This window comes from Rhinatrema bivittatum, chromosome 12 (genome assembly GCF_901001135.1).
Source record: "Rhinatrema bivittatum chromosome 12, aRhiBiv1.1, whole genome shotgun sequence".
In the NCBI taxonomy this organism is placed as follows: domain Eukaryota; kingdom Metazoa; phylum Chordata; class Amphibia; order Gymnophiona; family Rhinatrematidae; genus Rhinatrema; species Rhinatrema bivittatum.
In genome coordinates this window covers 80,050,783-80,073,576 of record NC_042626.1, presented here as the reverse complement: position 1 = coordinate 80,073,576, position 22,794 = coordinate 80,050,783, and the positions used below count along the sequence as shown (strand labels likewise).

At 43.4% G+C, this 22,794-nt stretch overlaps 1 protein-coding gene across 1 annotated transcript in view; it reads left to right on the top strand.

Annotated features, from left to right (window-relative positions):
• The window catches only part of MRPL45 (mitochondrial ribosomal protein L45), a 112,359-nt gene that overhangs the window by 42,523 nt on the left and 47,042 nt on the right, over positions 1-22,794 (top strand). The window contains 4 exon segments of the mRNA XM_029572253.1: positions 13,116-13,318; positions 13,459-13,660; positions 14,051-14,118; positions 14,121-14,170. Of these exon segments, the coding sequence (XP_029428113.1) occupies positions 13,116-13,318; positions 13,459-13,660; positions 14,051-14,118; positions 14,121-14,170 (523 nt within the window).

Genomic DNA, 22,794 nt, shown 5'->3' with positions numbered 1-22,794 from the left:
GCTTTCCAGCTCCCCGTATTCCTGCTATTAGATATATCCATCCTGGGATTGCCCACTAAATTATGATCCCCACCCTATAGGAATTTGCCCCTCTGCATAATGCGTTAAAACTTCCGCTAAAGAACGCAGGAAGTGATCTTGCTCAGAGTTAGGTGCATATACCTTAATGATGGTAAAAACCTTCTTATCAATCTGTATTTTCATCAAAATATATCGCCCTAATGAGTCAGCCACGTGTGATTATATACTCATAAGTGACATGTTGGGCAATGAGAATACCCACTCCCACATACTTGGCTCCTCTTGTGCTAGCCGCCAGATAAAGATTGGGGTACCCCTTCAGTTGCAGAACCCGTTCATGACACTTGCGCAGATGGGTTTCCTGAATAAGTGCAATGGACACCTGTTGTTGGGTTACCTCTCGCTGTAACAGCTGTCGCTTTTTGTGAGAATTTAGACCATTAACATTAAGGGACCACAATTTCAATGCCATCTTGTACTCTTAACCCCTGGCCTTAGGCACCCCTGATCATTCCCAACCAAGTACATACTGGTTAATAGAAGTAATAATAACTAAAAAAAACATTCCCCATGAGCTAATGGGTAACACCCCCTCCCTTCCCGTCCCCCCTATATCTGCTGTATCCACCTCCCGGATACCTCCTCTCATAGGGGTCGGTCACTCCAACAAGTAAGCCGCTTCCCAGCATTGGTATATTGCTGAGTCTAGGCATCACTGTAAACGTTTACCAGTCATGTTCCATGCGGTTGTGTCAGTTGCTTCACTGACTCTGCCTAGAGGCTTGAAATGTATCCTGTCTTCCTAAATTCAGCTGTGCTTTAACTTGGCGCTCTAGTCATCATCGCCCTGGCTTCTTCGGCCTTCTTTTTGGTTAGCGGTGGTGTTAACTTTTGGCGTTCCAGCCTTTTAGTGTTACCCACCCTCTGCCACCATGGGGTGGAGGCCATGCGATATGGAATTTCCTCTGGCCTTTCAGCCGGTAAGGTGAATGGCAAGTTTGCTTTTGTAAAGGCTTCTTTTGCCTCCGCTAAGTTCTTAACTCTGTATGTAGTACCAGCAATGGTAAACATAAGGCCAAAAGGAAATGGCCATCGATACCTGGTGTTGTGCTCCTGGAGAGCTGAGGTCACCGCATGTAGTTCAAATCGTTTGCATAAGGTAACTGCTGCTAGATCATTATAAATATAGGTCTTGTGGTCCTCCCACAGCCATTCTCGCTGTTTTCTGGCCGCAGCATAAGCTGTTCTTTGTCTTGATATGATTGTAAGCAAATCAGAATATCCTTCGGCTTCTCCGCTGTCTTCGGGCCTTGAGTGTAGTGTGCCCTTTCAATTCTGAAGGTCAGGGAAGCTGCCGCCCCTGCAGTCTCCCCTGAAGACGCTAATGCCATAAGATCGCGAAAGATATCAGTCGCCACCACGCAACAGTCAGAGTATTCCTGCAGTTCTGGCATCCAGCGTATCCTAATGTTGTTTCGCCACAACCGTTTTTCTAAATCCTCCACTTTCTCGGCAATAGCCAATTGTTCCGCCCGACACGTCAGCTGTTCCTCCCCCACTTTCTGCAGGTGGTCTTCCTGCCTCTCCATTCTAGTATCCAGTTCCGCAAACCTATAGCTGCCATATCTTCCTTAATTTCAGAAATGGACAATAAGTCCTGCTTATGCTGTTTTAGGTCGGAGCATAGCGCGATGAACCAGTCCCTTAGCTCCGTTCTAGATGGTAGTTTGGAGAGGTCTGCTGGTGTAACGTGCTTGGGTTCCGCCTCTCGGGTCTCATGGACCTCACTAGGGGCCTGCTCAAACCTTGTCTCGCCGTGATCTTCCTCGAGTTTCGAATAGGAAAATTACTGGAGGTCCACTTTTTACGCCTCATCGCCATGGTAGGATTTGAGACCCCAATTCTGCTCTTTAGGAGCGTAGTTAGAAGACGGATGTAGTAGATTTAAAAAGATTGCACAGGTTTCGCCAGGAGCGCTCAGGTTAGGCAGCCATACATGCGGATGACGTCATTACGCCCCCAGGCTCATTTTTAATGCCGAGGTCTGTTCCTGAATTCTGAGTTCCGAGTTTTGAATCCTGAGTATAGTATCCTGTTCCGGTCTTTGCCCAAGACTCTGACAGAACCTGCTCCACTTTCAGCGTGGTCTGCCACCAGCCTCTGATGGCTGTGTAGGACGCGCCTCGGTGCAGGCCTCTTCTGAATCTTTGACATGTCCTGGTTTCAAGTTCCACTTCTTCACCTGGAGTCTGTTTCGCTTCCAGCGTGGTCCGTGACCAGCTTTGGGCGGCTGTGTAGGGTGCGCTGCGATGCAGAACTCACCCAGTACTAATGCCTGAATCCTTGCCTGAGATTTCCAAGTTCCTGAATCCTCGTCTTGAGTCTTCCAAGTTCCACGTAACTTCGTCTGAGTCTTCCAAGTTCCACGTAACCTCGTCTGAGTCTTCCAAGTATCCTGAGTCTTCGTCCAAGTTTTCCAAGTTCCACATAGTCCTCGTCTGAGTCCTCCAAGTACCCTGAGTCTTCCAAGTCCTCGTCTGAGTCCTTCAAGTATTCTGACTCTTGTCCATGTCTTCCAAGTATCCTGAGCCTTCCTAGTCCTCATCTGACTCCTCCAAGTACCCTGATTTCCAAATCCTTGTCTGACCCCTCCAAGTACCCTGAGTCTTCCAAATCCTTGTCTGACCCCTCCAAGTACCCTGAGTCTTCCAAATCCTTGCCTGACCCCTCCAAGTACTCAGAGTCTTCCAAGTCCTTGCCTGAGTCCTCCAAGTATCCTGTGTCTTCTGTTTCCAGTTCCTTGTCCTCATCTTGTTCCTGCTTTCAGCCTCCATCTGGCCTCTCGCACTCGTTGTTCCCTAGCAGCGGGTCCGGAAGGGCTACCAAGTGGCCAGAGGGCTACTCCTGAGACCAGCATTGCGTTGCTGGGTCTCATTGGTGCGTGTTGGTCCAGTGGTGGGCTGAGCCTGCCTTGTTCCAGTTCCTGACATTCCCTGCAGGGTTTTCAGTCCAGTCTTGTTCCTGCCTCCGCCTGTGCCTGTACTCGCTCACCTCCCCACGGTGTTGCATCTGGGGATCCTCCCTGAGGTGCCCCATGGCCCAGGGCTCAATCTCCCAGGAGCAGTGTGACCGCGCCTGCATCCCTCAACAGGATTCGTTAGGCCATGCTCGTAACATAAGTGGTGAATCTTATCCATTCTTCTGATATGAATTTGAGTAGGCCTTCTAGATGCTAGAAGTACTTTAATTATTCCTTAAGAAAGTTTTTTAAAGATTTATTGGGGTCCTCAACCTTCCATACTGTTAGTGCTATGGGATTTTAGGTTGGGATGTATTTTGGAGCTGTTGTTTTGTGTGATGAGATTTTGTTTGATTGGTAGTTGGATTGGTGTTGAAACTGCTAGTCGATTCAACCAAGGCTGAGCTCAGTCAGAGAGGGGCTCTCTAGATCATCATTCCCCCCGTCCATTTCTCAATTTTGAGATCACTTTTGGTAGGATAGATATTGGTGGGAAGGCATAGAGAAAATGATGAGACTACTGAATTGTGAACGCATCCTGAGCTAGAGCTTGAGAAGAGTAGAGTAGATTATTGAACAAACCGCGTCTAGTTTTCTGTTGTGAGGGGCTGCAAAGAGGTCTACTTCTGAGGTACCACACTTTGTGAAAATGGATTATAGAATGTGAGTGTCCATTTCCCAATCGTGCGGACTGAGTTGTCTGTTTAGGCGGTCTGCTACTACATTGTCTTTTCCTGGTAAGTTTTTTGCCGAGAGGTGAACTTGCATTGTAATCGCCATATCCCATATCTGGCAAGAAAATCTGCATAATTTGATTGAACCTGTACCCCCTTGTTTGTTGACATAGTATATGGTTAACTGATTGTCTGTTTGAATCTGGACTGCCTTGTTTTTTGATATGCAGTTTGAAAAAACATAGTGCATTGTAAATAGCTAGTAGTTCTAAGTGGTTTATGTGTGATTTGAAGTGTAGAACATTGGCCTTGCATATTCATTCCTTTGCAATGAGCTTCCCACTTTTTAGTGAGGCATCTGTGTGGTTTTGTTTTGAATTTGCTGAGGAAGCATGTTCTGAGAGCAGAGAAGATTGGGAAACTCTATCCACAAAAAAAGAGCATTATTTAGGTGAGAGGATATCGGAAGTCTGGTTGATAAAGATTGCCTGCTCTGATTCCAGTAATTCTTTAGATGTCATTGTGGAATTCTCATTTTAAGATGTGCATTGGGAACTACATGATCATGGAAACCATGTGGCCAATTACTTTTAGCATTTCCATCATTTGTTTGGTGTTGATGATGGCTCCATGAATTCTAAACTCCGGGAGGGTCCAAGATTTGATTTTTCAAAATGTATTATGAAAATAGTCTTTGCAAGAATTTGAACTACTGATCTAGTATGGTGGATGCTTTTCCAATTTCGAAGTCACAGTTACCAACCAATCGTCTAGGTATGGGAAAACCATGATATGCTGTTTCCGAATGTAAGCTGCTACACTGCCAACATCTTTGTGAATACTCTGGCTGCAGAAGATAGTCCAAAAGGTAGGACTTGATACTGGAAATGGCGACCTTAGAAGGCGAAACAAAGATATTTCCTGTGCTCCATTCTTATGGGTATATGTGTGTAGGCGTCTTTAGGTCTATTGTAATTATCCAATCTTTGCTTGTAGAAGTGGCATTATCGTTTGTAGGGAATTCATGCAAAATCTTTCTTTCTGAAGATATTGTTTAGTAATTGGAGATCTAAAATAGGGAGGAGTTCTCCATTTTTTTTCAGGATTAGGAAGTATTTTGAATAAAAACCGTTTCTACGAAACAGTTGGATCTTCTGTAATGGTTTTGGAATGGAGCAGGGAATTGATTTCCTGCTGAAGTCTTATTGACTTTGTGTGAGATGTGTGTATGGTGTTGCAGTAATGTTTTTTTGGCAGTTTTGCAGAAGTTCAAGTGGATATCCTTTTCACACTATTTCCAACACCCATTGATCTGAAGTTATTGACTCCCATGCTTCTGGAAACTGCATAATTCTTCCTTCTGTGGGAGCCCAATTGGAAGGAAGAAGGTTCGGTTGATGTTCAAAAACTTGACTGTGACCACTGAGGAACCTTTTGGTTCTATTATTGCCTCTTGCTGTAGATCGGGTTCTGTGGTTTCTCTGTGCATGGCTGCCACGCTGTATAAATGTGTTGTAGGGAAGAGACTATTTGTGATAATAGCTATAGCTATTAAAATGTCCCTTGATAGGAAGAACCATAGTAAGGCCATTTGTATTGGTAAAACTGGCCTTTCCTATTTTGTTTTTGGTCCATATTGGAGGAGAGAGATTTGCAAAGCCAGATTCTGTTGTTTGATACATTCCACGGCCTCTTCACCTTTTTCCCAAAAAAGGTTTTCTCCTTTGGAAGGAGTATCTGCTAACTTTTCATGCACGTCCTCGCGGACACTGGATGCTGTCAGCCATGCTATTTGTCTTGCTGTTATGGCTATGGTGGATGTCCTGAAGGCAATGTCAAAAGAATCGTAGACTGCACGGGTCAGGTGTTTTGATCCCCTCACCTGAGTCACTTATTAATGAGTCGAAGTCCTCTTTCTTTTCTTTAGGGATGAGATCACTATAGTTTTTAAAGCTTTCTAGGGTATTATAGAGGAACTGCGCTACTTGAATCTGATGTGTTTGGTATGGAATTGTAATATAGCTGCTGAAAGTAACCTCTTAGCTGTGGAATCCAAATCTTTGGATCCTTACCGGGTGGTGAATTTGAGAAAGAGATGATTTCTTTGCTCTTTTCATTGCTGACTGGACTATAAGACTCTCGTGAGGAAGTTGAGACTTGATGTGACCCACTACATTTTTTGATCGTGTATTCTGGTTGCCAGGTTTTTTGGATAGGGACCACAGTTTGTGGATACTCCATCTTTCATCTTGAAGACTTAGGAATGCTTCCAACATAGGGACTGATGTGGTGGAGGATTTATGCTTGATGTACTGCAAGAATCCTGTCAGTCGTCGTAGGTTTTGCGTCTTTGATTGGGAAATCATTTGTTTTAGCCATCTTCTTTATGAATGATGAATAGGGATTATCTACAGATAGGGAATACCCTTTTGAGTCATCTGGTGATGGATTTGTGGGTAGGTCCGGTGATGCATTGGGATCCAGACATTTTAACGAATCTAATGTCGAAACTGAGGAAGATGAGTATGTGGAGATAATGGAAGAAGCATCTGAATAAGTGTCATTATTTTGATATGGTTTCCTCGTTTTATTAGGTGCTTTAGGACTGACATCCTTTGGGTCTTTCATATAGTTTATGACAAAATCTGTCCATTTCTTTACAAAGCATGGTCTTCTTTATGTGGAAATGGTAGTATTAAATTATTGTCAGAATCATATTCCAATTTGTATGAAGGTTTTGCTAGTTGTTTTTTAATCTCCTTTGACTTGGTTTCAGGCTCCGAGTCTGATAAGATGATTGTATGTTTTGACTTCTTGGTTGCTTTTTCTTGGTGGTGAATTTATTTTACGCTTCTGTGAATCTTTCGGCGAGATGGACGCCAGTAAGGAGTATGGTTGGTACACTGGGCTGAGATTCAGTGCTGAAAGGACTTGGTCTGAATGCTTCTTATTTTGTGACTTGTGTATAGAATATCTGGAGGATCGTTCCAAAGATGGCGCTGATGATGGTGCCGATGATTGCACCGATGACGGTGCTAGTACTAGCAATGGCACCATGTGTGTCTGCGCCGATATTTTTTGAGCCATCAGCTTTGATGGTGCTGAAGCTTCTTTCAATTTTTTGTCGACTGCGCCAGTTCCTTCAAGTTGCGGCACCGACAATTTTATATTTGACTTCGAAGGGCTCCTTGAACTTTTAGGCTGAGACAAAAAATGGTGGATTTTACACTTTGTTAGTCTGACATCAGAGCTAGGCAAATGTTTATGCCTCTTATGGGTATGATTCCTTTTGGGAGAACAACCTCTGTCTTGTAAACCGAAATGAGAAGTTTTGGAATTGAAGTGGCTTGGCGATCTAGATTGTGATCTTATGCATCATCAGCTATGTGACTTTGTTTTTTTATAAGCATTCTTAGATTGCTTTCACTCTCATGAGCTAACTCATATCTGAGTTTTAGCTCTCTGTATATTCTCGCTCTCGATGATATACTTCTGCATAACTTACATTTTGAAGAGCCGTGATCTTCTCTGAGGCAGCGGAAACAAACTGAATGCATGTCCCTCGAGGACATCTTCCGTTTGCACTTATTGCAAGTCTTAAAGGGAATTTGGCCTTTTTTTTGTCGACATTGTGAAGAGTTGAGCAAAAACCTGACTGTTCGCTGAGGCGTATGAAAAAAAATGAAGAGGACTTCACAATCACCAGCTGAGTGGGAAACTACGCGCATGCTCAGGAAATCCTTAAGAACTTTCTAAGCGATAGCTAAATTAAGCATGCCCAAATTTTACGAAGCAGGCTGACATTCCCACTTGTGTGGCTGTTGTGGGCTTGTCCACGGAGAAACTATTATCCATTTTTACTGATTTTTACCTTAATTGGTAATACTCCACAATGCAAATGTGGTGCTCAGGCTCAGCCCCGCTCCAGCCCTGTGTGATCCTCTAACTTTGCACCCCCCTCTCTACCCTCTCCCTTCAAAGGCTGAGCTTATCCAGCTGAACAAGTTAGATGGATAGCCTTATCTAGCTAATGTCCAAACTAGCAGTACAGCCATCGCATTACAATATATACTGCTAGCCAGATAATTTTCTGTAATATTAATAGGCCTACCCTCAGGACTACTAAAACCACAACAGTTACTTCAAAATGCCTCTGCTAAACTCTTACTAGGGACAAGGAAATTTGACCACATCATCACCCCTCGCTGATAGCACTCTCTACAATCCAGAATTCATATAAGTATTCATTCTAATTTTCAATATCATCAACAATATTAATCCAGGGTTATTAGGAGTGACACTTATTAGGAGTGACCTCCATGGAACCCGCGCCGACCACGTGACCGCCGCCATTCCCCGCCCTGAAGCCCAGCCCGACGGCCCAACTGCAGCGACCAATCACCAATCAGTCGCCCCTGTGACCTCAATTCACCGCAACTACAAGGCCATTTAAAAAATAACAGCGGCTTCCCAGGCGTCACGCGCCGAAGGAGCGCAACAAAGGGGGCCAGCCCCTTTGTGCGCCCCTTCGTGCAGACCCAAGTGCCACTAGCATGGATACCCCTCTCCTCTCTGTAATAGATACCCAGACACAGTATTATAATCCCTCCAAGGCCAAACCAGTATTACCCCCAAAGACCCGGAGAACCAGCCATCCCGCCCCTTCAACAACAGAACGACCCTCACCTATTGATTACACCCAAGACCACAACTACTTTAAGATTCACCCACTTCCCTATTTCCAATAATCAGGAACAAACTAAGAACAAACACAACACTGACCTCCCAATACGCTACAAGGACAACAAAGACTAATCTCAATTATGGCATCTCCAATCACTCAACTCTTAGGTCTCTCACTTTCACGTTTAACTCTATTCAACGCACAATCACTTTCCAAAAAAATGCATATCCTCAATGATTATCTCATAGAAGTCAACCCAGACTTATGTGCTTATCACGGAAACATGGCTAAAAACTTCAGACATAGTACTAACAAACCAGCTTGCCTACACAAGCCTACGACCTTATTTCAGTACCCAGACCTAAAAAAAAGGAGGAGGCCTTCTGCTGGCTGCCAAAAAACATCTAGGCCTCACTCTTCAACCAACAAACTCCACCACGAAACTCGAATTCTCTCTCTAAGTCAGAACATCTACAAATATGCCTCATCTATGCCCACCAGGAATGCTAGATTCGGACCCATCACCTCTTATAGAGCTGATAGCCCAAATACATTAACTCAGACAAACCCACCATAATCCTGGGAGACTTCAACTTGCATGTTGACTCACACCCCCAATCCACAAACTGTGAAACAGTGCTTACTGCGCTCAGCCACTTGGGTTTTACACAAATAGTCAAAGGTCCTACACACAAAGGGCAGGACACACGCTGGACCTCATATTCATAAATGACAGTTTCTCCATCCACACCAATCCTTTCCTGCTCACCAGTCCCCTGGTCAGACCACAGAGTCATCTCCACGACCCTCAAGAAAGAAATCCTCCACCACAATCTTCCACCAAACCACAATTCATTTTAGAAAACCATGCCCACTGGACCTACTCAACGATATCTGCTCCAAAGAACTAAACCAGCTAGACCTATCTGATGCCACTACAGCCACCACGTCATGGATCAAAGCCACCAAAAAAATTGCAGACCAAATTTGCCCAATCACCACTAAAACTATACAACCTGCACTAGACAACAGAAAACCGTGGTTTTACCCCGGAACTTAAATCTCTAAAACAAAATCTACGCAATAAAGAACAAAGCTGGAGAAAAAATCCCCACCATGGCACTACACACAGTCTACAAACCACTCTTAATACCTACAGAAATGCCATCCATAAAGCCAAGAAAGATTTCTATTGCAAAAAGAATCCACAACTTCATCTTTGACTCAAAGGCACTTTTCTCATATGTCTCATCACTCACCAAACCACCTCCGCTGTCCATTCCAGATCACCAAGCTCTCGACAAGCCAACGAACTCGCCAACTACTTCAAGAAAAAAATCACCAACCTCACCAGCTCCATTACAAACCATAACTACACACCCAACCTTCTCAGCAATCTCAGCCTCAACAGAAGTTCAGCCTTGAATGCTTCGAACCCACCTCCACACTGGAGATTGAAAACACCCCTCAAGAAAATAAAACCCTCTTCCCCCCATCAGACCCAATACCTACAAACCTACTCACCGCCATACAAACACCATCGCACAACCAATTGCGAAAATCATTAACATCTCTCTAACTCAAGGCATAGTTCCCAATCAGCTGAAATTAGCAATTCTCAAACCCTACTGAAAAAACCTAACGCCTCACCGACGGACCCAGCTAACTTCCGGCCCATCGCAAACCTTCCACTTATAGCCAAACTGATGGAAAAAGCGGGTAAACAAACAACTGTCAGGAATACCTCGAAGAACATAATATTCTCTCTCCAGCTCAGTACGGCTTTCGCAAATCGCGAAACACAGAGTCTCTTCTGCTTTCTCTCACAGACTCAATCCTACTAAACCTGGAGAAAAAACAATCACATCTACTGATACTTCTAGACCTATCCTCAGCTTTCGATACTGTAAATCACACAATACTCATAGACCAATTAGCAAACATAGGTATCGGAGGTACAGCACTCAGCTGGTTCAAGTCCTTCTTGTGTAACAGATTCTACAAAGTCAGGATAAACAACAAGGAATCTCAGCCGGTCCTTTCAGACCAAGGTGTACCTCAAGGCTCATCACCTCTCACCCAACACTCTTCAATGTATACCTCCTCCCTCTTTGCCAATTACTCTCCAACCTCAATCTCACCTATTACCTCTTTGCGGATGACATACAGATACTCATCCCTATCACCGAATCAACTTCAAAGAACCATCACCCATTGGAAAGGACTGCCTACAATCAATTAAATACCTACTCTCCAGCCTAAAACCTAGTCCGAATGCCAACAAAACAGAGATGCTAATTATTTCTCACGACTCCATGATCAACACAGCATCCCTGCACTATCCTCTACATTAAACATGGATTTCGCCACCAGATGTCAGAGACCTAGGAATATGGTTGGACAACCAACTAAACCTAAAAAATGTATAAACACCACCACTAAGGACTGCTTTTATAAACTACAAAGTCCTCAAAAAGCTAAAACCTCTCCTTCATTTTCAGCAACTTCCGCCTAGTTTTACAATCCATCATCTTAACAAAACTCGACTACTGCAACTCCATCCTTCTCGGACTCCCCTCCAGCACTATTAAACCCCTTCAGAGGTTTCTGAAACGCCGCTGCCAGAATTCTCACAAACACCAATAAAAGAGACCATATCACCCCTATTTCTTTGCAATCTACACTGGCTACCCATCAAATACAGGATTCGTTCAAAACACTCACCATCATTTACAAAGCTATAAACAACATCGCGCCCATCATAATAAAGGAACACAACTTCGAGCTCACACATCTTCCAGACCCATCAGAAGCGCTTACAAAGGATCTCTTTATGCACCTCCAGCAAAATCACTATTAAGAAAGAGAGCAACTACTCAACAGCAGGTCCTCACCAATGGAACGCACTTCCACCAACCTACGCCTTGAACCAAGCCTACCGGAGTTTAAAAAACAACTAAAAACTTGGCTCTTTAGACAAGCGTTCCCAGACTCATAATTTAACCAAGCTTCCGACCTCCATCCTTTACCCTCCGCTCCCCCCCCTACCCATGGCTCATTTGCCCCAAGTCAATCCTCTGACAATCTATCAGCTCCAGTCAATCTCCAGCCTTAATATAATCCTATCAATGTAATCACCATTATATTCTCTCAAGACACACTGTGTAACCATTATTGGTATATTTTGGGGTCTCATGGCCTATCTGTTTCTTGCTCATGTTGATCGGATCCTTACTTACGTCGATTGCCTTGTTTAACTGTTACTGTTCAATATAAAAAAGCAATGTTTATCTGTTTACTGTAATAAGCCTTGTTTAAACTGTTTTAATGTAAAAAGCCCCGCCAGACAAGCCGGGCGAGTTCCTGTTCGCTGTAGAAACCGGATTGATTTGTATCTCATACAGGAAATTCGGTATAGAAAAATTAAAAATAAATAATAAACATTAAACACCACAGAGGAGCCCTAGGATCACAAAACAAAGGACTTCTAATGGTGCTTTCTACTCGGAACACACACCTAACGCAAAAGGAAACTGAAATGTTCTCCAAGCGGGCCCAAGCTGTGGAACTCTCTTCCAGAGTCATTACATCAGATGACAGACAGAAAGAATTTAAAGCATGAACTGAAAACATGGCTCTTTAGAAATGCATATGATTTAACGTAAAATATAAATATGCTGATAACTTCAACGGCAATACTAGAGAGAATCTTAGTGAAGCAAACAATAAGCAATGAATGATGTAAAGTAGATTGTTAGTAGAACTTGTATTTGCAGTTGGGTTGATCTAGAAAATGTATGAATATGAAGTAGATTATTTATTATTTTATTTATTTATTTTTAACTTTTCTATACCAACGTTCCTGTATAAAATACATATCACATCGGTTTACAATGCAACTGCAAGAATTCGCTCGGGGGCGATACAATAAACAGGGGATACAATTAACAGTGGTGCGGGGTTATAAAAAGCTTTACTAGAACAACTGAATCGACAAATGAGAAAACTGAGAAACAAAGAGAACAATGAGCTGCTAACAATTAGCTCTGGGGCGATACAAGGAGCAGGAGCTGTTATATTGACCTAGAATATATATGAATATGAACCAGAATATGTATTTGCTGTGATGCTGGCCCACAACATGAATGTTGACACAGTATATGAATACTGACCATAAATATTAACGCTAATTTTTGTAAACTTTGTGATCTTCTTTTGGAACGACGGTATATAAAACGTCTAAAAAAAATAAATAATATATTCTGCTATCTAGATGTATAATCTTGCAGGAAAGTGTCCTTACGCTACGCAGTTAACTGAACTGGATAAAGTTGAAGAGCGCCACTTACTTGGCTACGGTAGCCAGATAAGTAGCCATGGTCTTCACATAACCAGCTAACATTATCAGACTAAGTGGCACCCAAAGTTATACAGCTAAATGAAACTTAACCGGCTAAGTGCCGAATATCAATTCCCAATATGTCACAGAAAGAAACCTGGATATTCCTGGAAAATACTCAAATTCCTGAGGAAAACAAAGAACCTCCCTGAAGGGCCAATCTGAAGCAGAACGTTTATTCCTTCGCTGTGGCTAGCAGCGCAGAGATGAATGCAAGGCCAGCCTTACCCCGACGGGGGAGGGAAGGGAAGAGAAAGGAAATCTAGGAAGGATTAAAAGGAGCTTTACAAGAATCCTTCTGTCTCACCACATCCCCAGACCCGGCCCTACAAGCTCCCGTCCAATCACACGCCTTAGTCCCACACAGTACCCAGGCTCTCATCCATTCAAGGGTTCGCAGTTCCTCACGTCACTCGGGTTCCCGGCATGCACCGTGTAGACAAGATGGCGGCCTGTGCGGAAACTGTTTGTGTGTCGCTTCCTGGGATTTCCTGCGCTGCTCTTACTCTGTAAACGCGCAGGTAGCGGGGGATTATGGGGGTGGCTGGGCATCTCTGTCTTGTTCTTTGCTTTGTTCTGTTTCTCGGTGCATAGGGATGTGGAAGATCTGCTGCTCGCCAGTTGTCTCTGATGTCTCTTGCTGTTTGTTTGCTCCTCATAGGCAGCAGAAGCTCTGCTGAATCCAGCCAGGCCTGGGCAGTTCCTTCTTATGGTCCCAGTGAGAACGAAGAAAAGATATTTTATTCCCCCAGCAGTTAAGGTTAAACATAAAACTATGGCGGAGCTGGAAGCACACGCCCGGGCCTCGGGAGTGGTGATGCAGCAGGAACTCCCAGAACGGTCCATCAATGTGTCTTGTACAGGTAGGGACAGGGTCACATTGTCCTTGGTTGCCATAGGCACTAGCTCACAATGGCCGAAAGTCTTTATCCTTGTATGCCTTTTTTATTTTGATTTATATTCCCACCTTTCGGGTACTTTAGAGCGGATTACATTGTTACTGCAGGTATTTACCCGTCCTCAGATGGGTAAATGTTTAGTAGGAAACTGTTTGCAGAAGTTTATGGTAAATGTCATTTACATCCCTAAAAAATATCATCAGACCATTTTGAAGTGTCATTTCGATGACAGATTTGGTAGAGGCCACTCACTGGTTAGACAATGGGAACAGAATGTACTTGTGGTGGAAAACTGTGTACTGGAATAGTGGCCTGGTCTGAATACTGATCTCTTTTTCTCCTGGATTCATGCAGCTGGAATTTTTGATGCCTACATTCCCCCTGAGGGTGATGCACGCTTGTCCTCCCTGTCCAAGGAGGGTTTTTAAAACAGAGGACTGAGCACTTCAAGCAAAGTGCAGCGTCACAATTAGCGTAGGTATCTTAGCCTTCTTCCAGCAGCAGTTTCCTTCAAGTGAAACCCTTTTTGCACATCACCTTGATTTACGTCTGTACAGCCTGTAGGAATTTGTCACAGTAATGTATGAGTTCAGAAATATGAAGTTTGCATCTTGGTTCATATGAAACCAATTTACAAAGTTTGGTGGTAAAAACTTGGGAGGCAGTTTGGGTTGAGTATCAGACTTGGAAGAATCTGAAATAGTCTACCAACCGTAACAGATTTAAACATGCTTTAAACAATTTAGGGCTTGATTTACAGATATTTTTGTTCCCCATAGACATGGAAGGGGAGGAAAGATTTAGTAAATCAGGCTCTGAGAGAGAAGCAGTAGGAAAAGGGTTTTTAGAGGTTGGTGTTTAATTCTGGGATTCTCCCTGCTCTTCTACCCAGTGTAGTAGAGAGAGAGAGAGGAAGGCAACTGGGCAGACTAGATGAGTCATTTGGTTCTTATGTGCCATCATTTACTATGTACCTATGGGCCTAATTTACTAATGTTTTTCTCCCACTCTCTGTCTTGGTAAATTCGGACCCAGCTAAGAGAGAGAACTCCTGTTATGGCTTTTGATGGGCTGTTAAACGACAACAGAGTACATTGTATATGAAGTGTGTGGTGAAACACAAGACCAAAGTGGTTTGAAATGGTAGGGAGTGCAGCCATAGTGTAGTAAGCTCTGCTGTGTCGAAAGTGTCATGTACCCGTGCCTCTGTTATTTCAATAGCGGGACTTCTCAAGGCCTGTTTGTGCCAGAGCATCTCTCACTAGTTAGGATTATGACATAGTCTATTGAATTCTCTACCTAGGCCATGTTGTGGGTAACTGCTGGCCAATCAGAAGTTCCTTGTATGTACCCGGATCAGTCCAGACTCCTGGGTTTTGCCTCCCCACCAGCAGATGGAGACAGAGAAAGTTGTGACAGGCTCTGCCATATATACCGGGTGCCACCCACAGTCTGCCAGTATTACTCTGTCTCCAGCAGATGGTGGGGTGGCCAAACTCACAGTCTGGAATAGTTTACTTAGGTTTTTTCCTTTTTTTTTGGTTGTTCAAAATTTATAAAGCTTTTAATTTAAAAAAAAAGTGACAGGTTAGTTAGGATTTTCTTTGTGATTCAGAGGGTTACCGGTGTGAGAGCTTCAGCCTCCCAGGGGGTCGGCAACTCCTGAGGGGACTATCCCCCTGGTGTGAGGTGGCTGCGGCAGGGGCTGAGAGCCCTCTTTTGCTAGTGCAGCAGACGCTGGGGTGATACCGGGGAGCCCGGATCACTCACCACCAGCACCACCCGCGAAGGATCGCCTCGTCAGCCCAGCAAGTTTAAAAAAAATAAATAAAAAGTTTTACTTAATTTTCCTCCTTTCTGTCTTTGCTGCGGCTGTGGGGGTGCTGCGTTTAATCACGCATCGTTTTTTTTTTAGTTTGCATCGGGGCTTTCCCTGTGGGGTGTTGATGCTGCGCGTGCGGCTCCGGTCGGAGGCGCCTGTCTCGAGACGGACTCCTGTTCCGCCTGCCTCCCTGGCGGCGAGGGACCCTCAGCGGGGGCCGGGGGGGGGGGGGCGTGATTCGCAGTCAGTCTGTGGCGCTGGCAGTAGGGATCTTCCAATTCCTCTGCCTTGTTCTCTCTCCGTCGAGTGCAGGAACGGTGCCATTTTGAGTGCCTTTGCAACCGCGACTCAGGTTGTGGTGGGGGAGGGGAATCTCCCGCCGCGGCTTTCTCCACCGGCTGGATCCGAGGCCGCGATCTAGTGCGACGACAGAGCTTATGGTACAGGGAGATGCCTCTGATACCAATTCGGTTGATTCTGATTGCTCTTTTTCTTCAGAGTTTGTGCTGGTCATGCATAAGCTTTAAGGCCTGGAAAGATAGCAAGAGAACGCGCCATTCCGGTTTTGGAGGCAGCTGGAGTCTCCTCTTCCTCCTCCTCCTGGTGGCCCGGAAAGGGGTCACTGTGCGGGGCCCCTAAGGGGAAGCGTCCCTTGCAAGCCAGGATGCCGCAAGTGGATACAGACACTTCTTCGGACACTGCAGATCCAGATGAGGAGGATTTGCAGGCCCAACCTCTGAGGGGGACAGGGACCCGGCAGCAGAGCACTGCACGTGGTTCTCAGAGCATCAAATCGATGATCCGAAGGTTGTTCGTCTGATTGACAAACTGAAGATTAGTAAATCACCTGGACTGGATGGTATACACCCCAGAGTTCTGAAAGAACTAAAAAATGAAATTTCAGACCTATTAGTAAAAATTTGTAACCTATCATTAATATCATCCATTGTACCTGAAGACTGGAGGATAGCTAATGTAACCCCAATATTTAAAAAGGGCTTCAGGGGTGATCCGGGAAACTACAAACCGGTTAGCCTGACTTCAGTGCCACGAAAAATAGTGGAAAGTGTTCTAAATATCAAAATCACAGAACATATAGAAAGACATGGTTTAATGGAACAAATTCAGCATGGCTTTTCCCAAGGCAAGTCTTGCCTCACAAATCTGCTTCACTTTTTTGAAGGAGTTAATAAACATGTGGATAAAGGTGAACCGGTAGATGTAGTATACTTGGATTTTCAGAAGGCGTTTGACAAAGTTCCTCATGAGAGGCTTCTAGGAAAAGTAAAAAGTCATGGGTTAGGTGGTGATGTCCTTTCGTGGATTGCAAACTGGCTAAAAGACAGGAAACAGAGTAGGATTAAATAGACAATTTTCTCAGTGGAAGGGTGTGGGCAGTGAAGTGCCTCAGGGATCTGTATTGGGACCCTTACTTTTCAATATATTTATAAATGATCTGGAAAGAAATAAGATGAGTGAGATAATCAAATTTGCAGATGATACAAAATTGTTCAGAGTAGTTAAATCGCAAGCAGATTGTGATAAATTGCAGGAAGACCTTGTAATAGTGGAACATTGAGGAAAACAAAAACAAAATAGATGCCCCAGTCTTATTTCAATATTTATTAGAACAGAGATGTGTTCAGAGGATGCCCGACTCAGGCCGAGTTTCGCAGCTTGTTAGCCGCTGCCTCAGGGGCTTGAACACTTCAGATTCCAAATTGAAACTCCGCACAATTAATATCATCGAACGTACAGCAATTGTTTGGTCAACTAAAAAAATATGATTATTTATAATGCAAATATTAAAACACATTAAATACATTAACAATGTACATGTGGTGTGTAGATCTAAACAGTTAAAAATTAATTAGAAATAATATCTTAAAGCGTATTTCTACAAACAAGTCATGTCCAAAAAGGAAAAAATTCTTTAATATCTCATTAATAGCACATATTGAAAGATTATAAAAAAATTTATTAAAAATTCATCACCAAAAAATTGATGATTCAGTAAATATGTCCGTTGAAAAAACAATCATGCTGAAGAAATGAAAAGTGAAAAATTGAATAAATGAGACATAAAATCAGTATATTGAATTCTATCAATAGTGCATCACCATAAATATTAATTATAGAATTAATAACTTATATTGACACAATAAAAACTAAAATGTGTAAATGAATATACTAATCGTGTTGGCAGCGTTGAACATGATAATTGAATGAGGAAATGTAATATAATTAAAATCCAGGTGGCTTAAAAAGTAAAAATAAAAATGCACTATCATATCAAGCTTAAGATAAAAACATGTTATCGGGTAATAGGCGAACCTGAACGCATCGCGTCTAAACCTAACCATAATTAATACCATATTTGAACAATAAATAATTTCAACAGTAAAAATTATAACGCTTTAATATTTAAATGATTATAAGCGTAGCATTTCACAAAATCGCTGCCTGAAAACATTAACGAATAGCCAAGAAAAACATAAGCGCTTGCCATCCTGGGTAGTATACCGCACTCAATCTAACATTGAATCAGGGCTATGTGCGCTGAATCCACCATTTAGAAAAAACAGAACGCTGTCAAAAATACCTAATCCTTTAGTGAACGAATGATTATGAATTTTAGCTAAGACTAACCATTCAAAACATCGCTGCCTGAAAAAATTACGAGTGAGCCAAGAAACTAAAAACTTACCGTCTTGGTTAGTGTACCGCACTTAGGGCCTCATTTTCCAATATCGCAGTGGTAACGCATGAGGGGGCATGTCCTATGCAAATAAGGCATTTTTCGTGCAGCGGGGAAACAGTGCGGCACGCGATGTTTTCGCCATTTGCGGAACCGGAGTCGCAAATCGCGAAAACATCGTGCACCGCGATAAAACAACCAATGAATCTTCGCAGTCCACGACAATTCAGAGAGAGAGAGAGAGAGCGAGAAGCCTTCCTATAGTGCCTATGCCCTAGACAGGTATTTGTATCCCTATGGGAGGGCCACCTAGTAACTCGAGGTGGGGATTAGGTATGAGCGTAGGGGGTTGGCGGCCACTTTCACATTCAACATGAGACCTACGGAAAGAACAGTGGTCTCTAGTGAAGATTTGCTGGCCGTCGGAGTGAGGAAACTCACTCCAAGAAGAGATTTGGGCAACGTTCTCTCAACCTAGCTTGATGGACACTCTACCTGGGCAACAACAAGCTAGGTTGAGAGAACGTTGCCCAAATCTCTTCTTGGAGTGAGTGTCCTCACTCCGACGGCCAGCAAATCTTCACTAGAGACCACTGTTCTTCCGTAGGTCTCATGTTGAATGTGGAAAGTGGCCCCCAACCCCCTACGCTCATACCTAATCCCCACCTCGAGTTACTAGGTGGCCCTCCCATAGGGATACAAATACCTGTCTAGGGCATAGGCACTATAGGAAGTCTCGCTCTCGCTCTCTCTAGTGCCGCGCTGTTTCCCTGCTGCACAAAAAATGCCTTATTTGCATAGGACACGCCCCCTCATGCGTTACCACTGCGATATTGGAAAATGAGGCCCTAAGTGCGGTACACTAACCAAGACGGTAAGTTTTTAGTTTCTTGGCTCACTCGTAATTTTTTCAGGCAGCGATGTTTTGAATTGGTTAGTCTTAGCTAAAATTCATAATCATTCGTTCACTAAAGGATTAGGTATTTTGACAGCGGTTTCTGTTTTTTCTAAATGGTGGATTCAGCGCACATAGCCCTGATTCAATGTTAGATTGAGTGCGGTTGTACTACCCAGGATGGCAAGCGCTTATGTTTTTCTTGGCTTATTCGTAATGTTTTCAGGCAGCGATTTTTTGAAATGCTACGCTTATAATCATTTAAATATTAAAGCGTTATAATTTTTACTGTTGAAATTATTTATTGTTCAAATATGGTATTAATTATGGTTAGGTTTAGACCGATGCGTCAGGTTCGCCTATTACCCGATAACATGTTTTTATCTTAAGCTTGATATGATAGTGCATTTTTATTTTTACTTTTTAAGTCCACCTGGATTTTAATTTTATTACATTTCCTCATTCAATTATCATGTTCAACGCTGCCAACACGATTAGTATATTCATTTACACATTTTAGTTTTTATTGTGTCAATATAAATTATTAATTCTATAATTAATATTTATGGTGATGCACTATTGATAGAATTCAATATACTGATTTTATGTCTCTCATTTATTCAATTTTTCACTTTTCATTTCTTCAGCATTGTTTTTTAAACGGACATATTTACTGAATCATCAATTTTTTGGTGATGAAATTTTTAATAAAATTTTTTTATAATCTTTCAATATGTGCTATTAATGAGATATTAAAGAATTTTTTCCTTTTGGACATGACTTGTTTGTAGAAATACGCTTTAAGATATTAATTTCTAATTAATTTTTAACTGTTTAGATCTACACACCACATGTACATTGTTAATGTATTTAATGTGTTTTAATATTTGCATTATAAATCATATTTTTTTAGTTGATCAAATAATTGCTGTACATTCGATGATATTAATTGTGTGGAGTTTCAATTTGGAATCTGAAGTGTTCAAGCCCCTGAGGCAGCGGCTAACAAGCTGCGAAACTCGGCCTGAGTCGGGCATCCTCTGAACACATCTCTGTTCTAATAAATATTGAAATAAGACTGAGGCATCTATTTTGTTTTTGTTTTCCTGACAGCTATCATAGATCGCCTACCTCTTTGTTATACTGGAACATTGGGCATCGAAATGGCAGATGAAATTTAATGTGGACAAGTGCAAGGTGATACATATCGGGAAAAATAACCCATGTTATAGTTACACAATGTTAAGTTCCATATTAGGTGCTACAACCCAAGAAAGAGATCTAGGCGTCATAGTGGATAACACATTGAAATCGTCTGTTCAGTGTGCTGCGGCAGTCAAAAAAGCAAACAGAATGCTGGGAATAATTAGAAAGGGAATGGTGAATAAAACGGAAAATGTCATAATGCCTCTGTATCGCTCCATGGTGAGACCGCACCTTGAATACTGTGTACAATTCTGGTCGCTGCATCTCAAAAAAGATATAATTGCGATGGAGAAGGTACAGAGAAGGGCGACCAAAAATTGATAAAGGGAATGGAACAAACTCCCCTATGAGGAAAGGACTAAAGAGGTTAGGACTTTTCAGCTTGGAGAAGAGACGACTGAGGGGGGATATGATAGAGGTGTTTAAAATCATGAGAGGTCTAGAACGGGTAGATGTGAATCGGTTATTTACTCTTTCGGGATAGTAGAAAGGACTAGGGGGCACTCCATGAAGTTAAGCATGGGGCACATTTAAAACTAATTAGAGAAAGTTTCTTTTTACTCAACACACAATTAAACTCTGGAATTTGTTGCCAGAGGATGTGGTTAGTGCAGTTAATATAGCTGTATTTAAAAAAGGATTGGATAAGTTCTTGGAGGAGAAGTCCATTACCTGCTATTAATTAAGTTGACTTAGAAAATAGCCACTGCTATTACTAGCAACAGTAACATGGAATAGACTTAGTTTTTGGGTACTTGCCGGGTATTTATGGCCTGGATTTGCCACTGTTGGAAATAGGATGCTGGGCTTGATGGACTCTTAGTCTGACCCAGTATGGCATGTTCTTATGTTCTTAAGAGTTGCTTCTTCTCATTCCTCCATTTTGAAAGAATTGGGAATAGACGCTCCTCAGGAAGAAGCGTGCCTGGGATCCATGGATCCGGTGTTATTGGGGCATGATGAGTCCGGCTAATTTTCCATTTCATTTTTTCTGTCTCGGATCTCCTGCTTCGCGAATGGGACACCCCAGATTTGGGGTTGAATGTCACTAAGGCGATGGACAAGCTTTATCCGCTGCCTGAGGAGGCGTTGGAGATGCTTCGGGTTCCTAAGGTGGATGCCGCAGTTTTGGCGGAGATGAAAAGGACCACGATCCCGGTCATAGGGCGACGGCCTTGAAGGATCTCCAGGATCGAAAGTTGGAATTACTACTTTCGATCCTGGACAGCCAACAAGGCTGTGGGCGTTCTAGGTGCTCGAGAACGTTGACCTCCCCGAAACCGGGCACGGGACGAAAAAGTCCCCCTTGACCGAGGCCTGTCCTCTGGCATATAAGACTTATTCTCTCCCAAAAACTGTATCATATCCTCAAGTTCTTTTCCAAATAATAGCTTGCCCTTAAACGGTAAGGAGCCCAGTCGAGACTTTGAGAAAGCATCTGCCGACCAGTTTCGCAACCATAATAGTCTATGGGCTGAAACAGCGGACACCATAGCCCTGGCCGACGTGCGCAGCAGATCATGTATAGCGTCAGTACTATAAGCCACCAGCGATTCCAGGCGACCCGCCTGCAGAGCTTCCTCCTCAGAGATTTTCATTTGCAAGTAGTTGCTGCACCCAGCAAAGACCCAGCTCTCAACCCAAAGTTGCTACACATGGCGGCTCGGACACCAAGTGCAGAGACCTAAAAAATCTTAAGTTGGAATTACTACTTAAGATTTTTGAGGTCTCTGCACTTGGTGTCCGAGCCGCCATGTGTAGCAACTTTGGGTTGAGAGCTGGTCTTTGCTGGGTGCAGCAACTACTTGCGAATGAAAATCTCTGAGGAGGAAGCTCTGCAGGCGGGTCGCCTGGAATCGCTGGTGGCTTATAGTACTGACGCTATACATGATCTGCTGCGCACGTCGACCAGGGCTATGGTGTCCGCTGTTTCAGCCCGTAGACTATTATGGTTGCGAAACTGGGTCGGCGGATGCTTTCTCAAAGTCTCGACTGGGCTCCTTACCGTTTAAGGGCAAGCTATTATTTGGAAAAGAACTTGAGGATATGATACAGTTTTTGGGAGAGAATGTCTTATTTGCCAGAGGACAGGCCTCGGTCAAGGGGGACTTTTTCGTCCCGTACCCGGTTTCGGGGAGGTCAACGTTCTCGAGCACCTAGAACGCCCACAGCCTTGTTTCAGCAGAATTCTAACAGGCAGCAGGTGTGGCCTCAGTCCTTTCGTGGCAGACGTTTTGGCAGACCAAGTCCCGCTCAGGCCACGACAGCCGGTAAGTCCCTTCAATAATGGGCGGCCGGCCCAGTCCTCTGTTCCGATGGTAGGAGGCAGATTGTCCCTGTTTTACGAGGTGTGGGCCAAAATCACAACAGATCAGTGGGTACTCTCTATGATAAGACACGGTTATGCTTTAGATTTTGTCCGCCAGCCTCGCCCTCAGTTTCTGATCTCTCCATGTAGGTACGCCACAAAGCATCGC